General features: G+C 36.9%; 2 protein-coding genes across 2 annotated transcripts in view; one reads left to right on the plus strand and one right to left on the minus strand.

Annotated features, from left to right (window-relative positions):
* The window catches only part of LOC117116758 (charged multivesicular body protein 3-like), a 34,412-nt gene extending 33,841 nt beyond the window's left edge, over positions 1-571 (minus strand). Inside the window, exon 1 of the mRNA XM_033260869.1 lies at positions 438-571. Coding sequence (XP_033116760.1) covers positions 438-443 — 6 coding nt within the window. The 5' untranslated portion in view covers positions 444-571. The remainder of the gene's footprint in view (positions 1-437) is intronic.
* LOC117116750 (KICSTOR complex protein kaptin-like) lies at positions 200-5,928 on the plus strand. Its single transcript, XM_033260850.1, has 2 exons — positions 200-526; positions 4,134-5,928. The coding sequence occupies exons 1-2, from the start codon at positions 295-297 to the stop codon at positions 5,204-5,206; spliced, it is 1,305 nt and encodes a 434-aa protein (XP_033116741.1). The 5' UTR covers positions 200-294; the 3' UTR covers positions 5,207-5,928.
* Positions 5,929-9,257: the final 3,329 nt, after the last annotated feature.

The raw sequence follows: 9,257 nt of genomic DNA on the forward strand, positions 1-9,257 counted from the left end.
GTTGTTCTGTAGACGTTTATGTGTTGACCTTTTGACCTCCTGAATTCTGCAATGAGATTTTCGGGTCGATTCAGCCGAGACGGCCCGAGTGGAGTTTCATGTAAATGTTTCGTACGGAAAAAAAAAAATCGCAGACGGCCCGAGTGGAGTTTCATGTAAATGTTTCGTACAGAAAAAAAATCGCGACCTGGGCCAAGTCTAAATCGCTAGTTGGTGGCGCTGTTCAAAAGGGACTCGTTGCGAAGTACTGTACTTTACATGACCTGACTTAATCTCCTCTAAAAATCGCACAAAATGGCCCAAGATAAGTATTTTCATCAGGCTCATTTCTGGTCTCTTTCTTGTCAGAGTAATTTATTTGGCATGAGTAAGGTTAAATCTCAATTTAATGAGTCATTCAACGTAATTGTATCATCTGGAAAAACTGGTCAGATTACCTGCATTGGGTTTCAGCGAAGTGAATCTGGATGCCTGAAACTGAAGCCAATTTCCAAAGAGCTAGAAGCTGGAGACCTGTCGATCCCTGGTGTGTTTTTGTTTGTTTTTAACCTGGTGTCCTGGTGCTTTTAACTTTTTTCTATTGAATTGTATTTTCTTGTTGTTCTTCGATGCCAAATAAAGTCAAGTCAAGGGAGGGATGACGTATCCTAAGCCCTAGTAGTAGAAGAGGAACTTGCAGCCGGCGATCGACAAAACTTCGGCTGCCGGAATTTGTATGGAACGCCATACGGGCAATATCCCACACCAGCTAATGTTGAGGTCGTTACATTGTGTGGTGTAGGCCTTTGGCCTACATTAAGCCTTCATTTCTTATTTAAGGGCACATAGAAAAAATTATTTGATTTATCACTCGTTTTTTTTAAAAACAAATTATGAGGGCCGGAGGTTTTTTTTTAAATTTGTTTTTTGAGTGGGGGGTTTATACTGGGGGTTCCCGTGTGCATGAACAGAACGAACATGACATTGTTTCTTGAAGTGGCAGATGCATTTTAAACAACTGCCCTGTGATTTAGTGGCCTGTCCAAAACTAGGCCTATAATATTCCGGTGGAAAAATCAGACATTACTCGAGCATCAAAGGGAAGATTTCTAAAATGTGGGTTCTGCTGATTCTGCGGATTCTGCAGATTCAGGTAAAAATAGCATGAAAAAATAGGCCTAATAATAATATTACCAAGGCCTACGTTGGTATCATACACATGTGAGAAATCACCAGCAACCGACTACAGGGTGGGCAAGTCGGAACAAAATTAAGTTCTCAGTCAGTTTTTGAAAAAAAACAAAAAATTAGATCATCTCTTCTTTAAAATGTACTGTAGGCCGAGGCCCAGTTCATTCTTTTATTCAGACAAATTATGCATCCCCATTGGCAATAGCAAAAATATACTTCTTCCATCTATTTAACGTACATGTATTGTTTGTCTTGTTAATAAATAAACTGTAGGCCTAGGCCTAATTCCAATTTAGTAACTGTATGACTACGCAGCCCAGTGTAATTAATAGTAACTGTAGGCCCCGAATCACTGCGACTTAGGCAGGCATTTTAGAAATAGCCAGTATAGCCGCCTAGGCTTCGGTCACCTCTACTGTATGCCAGCCTTTGCCCAAACTTTCTTTCTTGATGTCGTAGGTTAGTTTTTGCCCAACAACAACCAAACACACCCATCACAAGGAAGGCCGCCCAGTTATGTAACAAGTTATTTTTAGCAGCTAGAGTCTGTTTAACATGTGAGTCTTCACGCTGTGAATCAACGATCCGATCAGTGCACTGGACGGGTCTCTTTAGGGACAGACCGCGGTGTTGCCAGTTTTTAGCTGCAGCAGTGGAGCACGCAAGTTCAAACGCTGTGAATTAACAATCCGATGAGCCCACTGGACGGGTCTTTTCAGTGTTGTCTGTTTAGTGTTGTCTGTTTTTAACTGCAGTTAGTGAACTGTTTATTTTTAGTGACAGTAAACAAGTTTGAAGAACGGGCTTTGCTTTTTCACCTTTACGGCGATCCCAATGTCTGTTCTAATCAATTGGAAGAGTTTGAAGTCTGCGAATTCCTTTATATTTTGTAAGCAATTTGTTGTTTGCAAAGTTGTTTTTATGCAGTTAAAATAAATGATGCAACAAAAAAAAAAAGAAAAATAAATAAATAAATTTTAAAAAAATTATTTCCGCATCAATATTTCCAAAATTTTTGACGCGGGCGGGACTGATAATCTAATAAATTTTTCTTTTGTCTAATGTAGGCCTGGCCTAGAAGCTATTTTAGGCTAGCTCTTTTATAATAGGCTAGACCTAGCTGTAATCCTAGGGGGGACTCTAGGGATTCAGCTCATCCACACGCATTGAAAGATATTTTGCTGACTGTTGTGCGCAGTTTGATCGTCTTGCCCAAGTTGGCCTAGGCCTATTGTAAAACAAATAAAACTTGGGCTTGTACAGTAACTTTGTACTCCCCTAAGGATCACCTCTAGTCCAGTCAATCTGTGACAAAATCATAGTAAACCTAGAACTAATTCCAACAGAAATAATTGTTACGGAATTTGTTCCTAAAATTATACACATAGGGTGTGTTAGGGAGTTTTTTGTGGAGTCTAACATGATATGAATCCAGAAACGGCCATTTCCAATTCTCGCCAAAACGGGTGTTAAATGCAGACCGCCTGCTGCAAATTGCAGTGTTTTAGAGGAGCAAAACCAGCATGCTTTAGCAGCAGGGAGCATTTTTTATCACTTAATCCCTTTTTGATTGCTCTTTAATTGTTTCAACATGTGCCAGAAGTGAAGTCTGTTTAAATTTCATGGTCCCTGCTTCTTTTATTTAAATTCCAAAAAGAAAACTGAAAAGCTCGATAAAATATATAATTTCAACAGAGCTAGCCTAGAATCCAGATTGTTACCCTAGGCTACTATGTCCGCCGCATCCATACGTGATTGTGGTACCACTGATTATTCGTTTAACAATGGCAGTAATTTTCTGTTTTTAATTCATTGCAGTCATTCAAAAGTGTGCTGTATATCATCTGGACTAGTGTACTTTTGTTTATTTATTATGTATTTATTCAAATTCTCTTGGCAACAAGACCACTTCCGTGTGTTAGTCGCCACTTGCTTATCCAAAAAAAAAAAAAGCAAATAACAGATTAGCAACTAGATTACACTTCTAAATAATCGCAGTTAACCACATAGTTTATCATCTTACATACATAACAACATTTCATAGTGATTTTTTTTTTTTTAATTGCCTTGCAATCGACTTAAACTTGGGTATTTTTTTGCCACACATACCGGAAGTGAATGTCACGATTTAGCGCCCCCAATAGTTGAATCTGTACGAATGGTTAGTTTCACCATGGCCTGTGGTAAAACTAACCACGTCGATAAATCCCAGTGCGAACGACAGGAAGTTTACCCATTGGAAGTTTACCCACAGTCTCGGTAAAAATTTCCCTATTTTAAATCCAGTGCGATTGCGGCTTAAATAATCGCAGTTAACCACATAGTTTATCATCTTACATACATAACAACATTTCATAGTGATTTTTTTTTTTTTAATTGCCTTGCAATCGACTTAAACTTGGGTGAATGCCTGTGAGATTTTGGCTATTAACCGTATAGTTAAAATTTGCTCTCATTCACGGTTACCAAATGCTATTGCCGGGCAGACCAGCGTAGCTACAACCCTGGTGCACATGAGTCCTTAACACTTTCTTATCCGAGAAGACTTGTTCCTTTTCCAGAACCATAGGCAAGTGTCCTGTTTGAACCAGCGCCAATATTATGCCTGTATGTTGCAGTACCCCAGCCTTTACTGCTTGGTCATTACAAAAGTGTTACATACTGGCCTAAGTTCGAGTCTTCTGTAAAAACATATTGTACCAATATACGATTACAATTTTTTTGTAAACACACAGAAGATAGTCACTTTCCCCCTACCTGCTTTTTTTTTTTTCTAGATCCGCACCTGTACAGTATTAGTTACACATTGTTATTTATATTTTAACAATATAAACTACAGCCCTGGCACAGGTCCTGGTCTAGTTATAATGGTTTACTCATTAATCAGAGGAATCTCTATAAACTTGTCATTGAAGGCACATTTCGGTAAAGGCTTTTGAAAATTTTTAATCATTGTTTACTAGATGGAGCTGAACTGGTATGCCTAGATGCATTCAACCAAGAAGAACATGGAGCATTGGTCCTTGGATTCTGCTTTACAAAAGAAGATGGCATTGATAACAACACTGTTCAGTGGCTCAACATATCCAACATCATCTGGACTCAATTAGAACCAAGAGCTGACTTTAGTGTTGCTGGATTGATGCAAGGTTTGAGCTCAGTTGAAATTGATTTTGGTTGTATTTTTCTAAAACATGTACTTGTAAAGCATAATGGGATGTTGGTTAATCTCTGTTTGGTTAGTGGTGATGACTCGAAAGTTCATGTATTCATGTTAGAAAGAGAAGACTTTGGAAGTACCAATAAATATTCTGAAGTGCTATGTGATAATTTCTTCCCAGAACTTCATAATTTGTCAACTTGTGTGACTTGCTTAGATATCTTAGAATTTGGAGACAAACGTATCACAGCTATAGGATGTGACAATGGTGCTACTGTGGTTTGTGTTGTAGATTTGACAACTTTGAATATCTTGCAGCGTTGGGAAACCAAACATGACCACCCTATTTTGGTTGTTAAGCTTTATTTTGACACCATATATAAGAACTCTGTTGTATTTAAAGTGTGTCACCTGTTTGCATCTTCCGTCACAACTCCATCCGTAGTTTATCGAGATGTTTTAAAAAATGGATTTAAAAATGTGAAGACACTTCCAGACTCAAATTGCTATGATTTGGTAATGTGTGCTTGTGTAGTAGACATAGATTGGGATGGGGAAAGGGAGTTGCTTCTAGGAACAAATGGACATTCTTTACTGGCCTACAAGTGGTGTAGTGATGAGAAAACTAAAGGAAATTTAAACACAGGAGCACGAGATGATGAGGAGAAACATGATATATGGTTACCAGTAGAAGAATACAGATTAGTTTATGAAAGAAAATTTGCTCATTCATTAATGGCACTTGAATATGCTGATATTACAGGAGATGGCATTTGTGAATTGGTCATTTTATGTACAGATGGTGTGAGGATTCTTCAACATAATTTAGAGGAAGGGAAAACTGTATTAATGGAAAGACTTGGCAGTATAAAGTGAATAATACCATATGTTATCAAAAACGACTCTGAGTAAAGTAAAGTGTATCTGTGTGTGCCCCTCCCCCTTCCCCACTAGTATGAGGCCAGTTTTCTCACAGGAAATAATATTACATAATTAGTACATGGGGTGCTAGACTTTTTTTTTGTTGTTTGAAAAGTGTAGTTGAAATTTTATAAAACTTCTTGATAGACTATATTTTTTGTTTTATATTGTATGGTCATGCAATTTTTTTTATAATTGGTTTGGGAGTGAGAAGTTCTGGATCCACCAATGCCGTATGGAAACTTACAGATATAATGGCTCCGTTTCAAATTAGTTAATTTACAGAGGGCACATGTTTAGCTATGTACACTATTGTTCGGCCAATATATACTATTTTTTACCTCACAGTGCAGAGAACAGAGAATCCAAGCAAAATATAATGTTTGAATGTTTTATTACAAATTACCGTAATTTACAAATGCATATATATAAAAAGTAAAATGTAGGCCTATACTATTATTCAAAATCTTTGGTGAGGTCAGGTAAATTGTTATTGGAAATCTCTTGGGTTTGGAGTTGGGACTGGCAATTTGTTTTGCTAATCATTCTCCAAAAGATCACACGCTTGAGTGAAGCTTATCTCTTCTGCTTCCATTGCATAGATTTTATGTTTGCTTGAAAAAGTTAATATCTGTTAGTTGATGATTCTGGCATTAAAATCATGGAAATTTCACAAATTATAGAATTTAAATTATTTATTACAGTACTTCAGATGTGTTTAAGGAGATGGTGCGTGCATAGCGCACTTCTGTGATTAGTTTCTAAACATCACCTTCATTGGCAAACAATGTTTACTGGAGACTCGGTCTTGATTTGTTTGTTGGCGAAGCCATTCTGCGAAAAGACTGCACGGTTAGTGTGAAGTATAAAGAACATTTGCTGATGACCTCAAGATATGTAAAATAATTCTCCACCATTAAGGACTCTCATGCACTTCAGGCCGACCTTGACAAACTCGAACAGTGGGTTACCAATTGGAAAATGTCGTTAAAGTCTGAGAAATGCAAAGTACTCTCTTGTGCGCTCAAAACTAATCCAATTAATTTTGAATATATGGTTTCTAACGAGGCACTTCAAAATGTTGAATGCCATAGAGACAGGCATTTTTATTGACAAAAAACTAACATTTGCTTTTCATATTGACCATGTCGTTGGCAAGGCCAACAGGTTACTTGGACTGATGTGGCGCAATTGTCATAAATTTCCTCCAACCACAAAAATTTAACTTTATAAATCCCTTATCCAACCTTTATTTGATTTTTGTTTAGTTATCTATAATTCAATATCTGTCACAATATTCTAGAATTGAAAGAATCCTCAATAAGTTTTTACGTTTTCTCGGCCCAGGAACCTGTTGGCCTTGCCAAACTCCTATTATTTCTCCTAAAATTAAAAGACAAATTAATGATTTACATTTTTGGTGATCCGCATCTAGTGCGGATCACTTCTTATTATTGCCAGGATCATCATCTTCATCTTTTTTTTTATTGTTCGCACGATATCTTGATAAATGCCACGAGTTACGCACAATCGCACTTCAACGAACATTTGGCTTGGTCTTGAATAGCCACGGTAAGCTTTTCAACGCGCTCAGTCATGCGTGACATCATCTACGCGCAATTTGTTTTTACATTATCGATCATGTCATTCTCACCAATTGTCATTTCTAAATCATATTTAGTGTGCGTAAACTTCAGATCAATGTTGAATATCAAGTACCAAAATATTTTGCCTGCGCGTCATAACGCGTGCGTCAAACTTTTAAAATGTCCAAAATCACTTTCTGACTAAAATAGAGTAGGTTTCAGACCATTTTGAGCATTTCATCATTTTTCAAATTTTCCGCACCGCGTGCGCATTTCTATACGCGGAGCGCGTACGGGAGCTGGAAATTTTGTTTTTTCACAAGTTTTGGGTTTCTGACAAGTTTTTGTATTCACATACTTCCATTCTTTTTCAGTCATTAGGGCCAGTAGTAATGCTTTACGCGCGCATCAAATTATGAATATTTGTGCTCGTTTTTGTCGACAAACACTGACATTTTGAAACACTGACACCTATTTTCAATCAGTTATAGCCCCTTAGGATGAAAGGTGACCCCCAATTTTTATTACTTATTCTTAATGCACATGAGTTGTAGATATGATTTTATGCATCAAAATGGCTGATTGGACATTGTGACGTCATCACATTGCCACTTGATATAAAAAATCTGAATGTTTATTTATGACGTCATTTGTTAAAATACCCATTTGGGCGTATCTCACTTATCTTTAATAAATCGTCTCTTAACTTTGAGTATGTTATAGCTGAGACAATTAAGTTTCATAAGTATAACTTTTTTTACATTTTGATGACGTCATCATGGTCAAATCCTTGTGCGCCTTTTTGTCGAAAAACACTGAAAATTTGCAAAAATCATGCCTATATTCAATCAGTTATAGAATCATATTATGTGAGCATAAACTTCAGGTCAAGGTTGAATGTCATGTACCATAATTTTCCGTTTGCGCTTTATAGCGTACGTGTTCGTCAAAATGTATATGTGCTTAAAATCATAAATATTTTTAATCAGTTATAGCTCCTTAGGATGGAAGGTGACCCCCAATTTTTATTACATATTTTGAAAGCAGATGAGTTTTAGATATGCTTTTATACATCATTATGGCTGATCCGACATTGTGACATCATCATATTGCCATCTGAATTCAAGAAACTCAATTGTTATATATTGTATATGGTAAATATTATGAATGATAATAAGTCCCTCAACAACAAGCGTTTGTCAATGAGAGTTGATACATGTATCTCATATCATGAGTGAACATTTCTTGACATTACCATGCGCACGTGGGTCATGACGACGTGCGCGTATGCATTTTTTTAAAATGCTCCAAGTTCTTTAAAAAAAAAACTGAATTAGCGTATACTTTAGGCCATTTTCAGCATTTAAAAATTGTTCAATCTGCACCGCACACACTTCCTTGGGGTTCAAAGTGCGGCAGATCACCTAACTCGTCCTCAATGACGAGTTCATATCTAGTTATATATGTGTTTTAATTCTATGTTTACCTGTAATATTGTTTTTAATTTCTATCTTAATGTCCCTGTTCGTAGACTTTGTTCTAAACCTATTTTAAATGTACAGTTTTCATGTGTTTAAGTTTGTAAAAATGGTATAATTTGTAGACTGTCTTCGCTATAATAATTGTGTTTGTAATACAGTAATTGGTGATCCGCTACACTAGCGGATCACCTCTTGTTATTGTCAGGATCATCATCATCATCTTTTTTTGGTGATCCGCTACACTAGCGGATCACCTCTTGTTATTGTCAGGATCAACATCTTTTTTTTCTTATTCTTCTTTCTTTCTCCCATTTTCTGTTCGCACGATATCTCAAAAAATGCCACGAGTTACGCACAATCGCTGTCAACCAACATATTGCTTGGTCTGGAATAGTCATGGTAAGCTTTTCAATGCGCTCAGTCATGCGTGACGTCATCTACGCGCAATTTTGCGTTTTTACATTATCGATAATATCAGCCTAACCAATTACCATTTCGAAATCGTATTAAGTGAGCATTAACTTCGGGTTAATGTTGAATGTACTGTACCCTAATTTGACGCGTGCGCTTCCCTACGCGCGCGTACGCGTGCGTCAAATTTTTAAAATGCTCAAAATCACTTTTTGACTAAATTAGAGCACGCTTTAGGCCATTTTGAGCATTTGAAATTTTCCACTACGCGAGCGCATTTTTACGTGCGCAGCACGTACGGAAGCTAGAAATCACGTTATTTTACATATTTTGTGTTCTGGACATTGTTTTCACAAATTTCCATTCTTTTCGGTCATCTTTTGGCCAATAGCAATACCGTAGGTGCGCATCAAACATAGGTATCTTTGTGCGTATTTGTGCCCTATTCAGTGAAATTATGCTAAAATCGGACTTATTTTTAATCAGTTATAGCTCCTTAGGTTAAAAGGTGACCCCCATTTTTTATTA

This window comes from Anneissia japonica, unplaced genomic scaffold (genome assembly GCF_011630105.1).
Source record: "Anneissia japonica isolate Jap-2015-1 unplaced genomic scaffold, ASM1163010v1 scaffold288042_len218596_cov177, whole genome shotgun sequence".
NCBI classification, from domain to species: Eukaryota; Metazoa; Echinodermata; class Crinoidea; order Comatulida; family Comatulidae; genus Anneissia; species Anneissia japonica.

Excerpts from the sequence above, each read along its gene's own strand:
- LOC117116750 (XM_033260850.1), top strand. The coding sequence starts at position 295 with ATGGCCCAAGATAAGTATTTTCATCAGGCTCATTTCTGGTCTCTTTCT. Across the intron at positions 527-4,133 it reads TGGAGACCTGTCGATCCCTG|ATGGAGCTGAACTGGTATGC; the intron begins GTGTGTTTTTGT and ends ATTGTTTACTAG.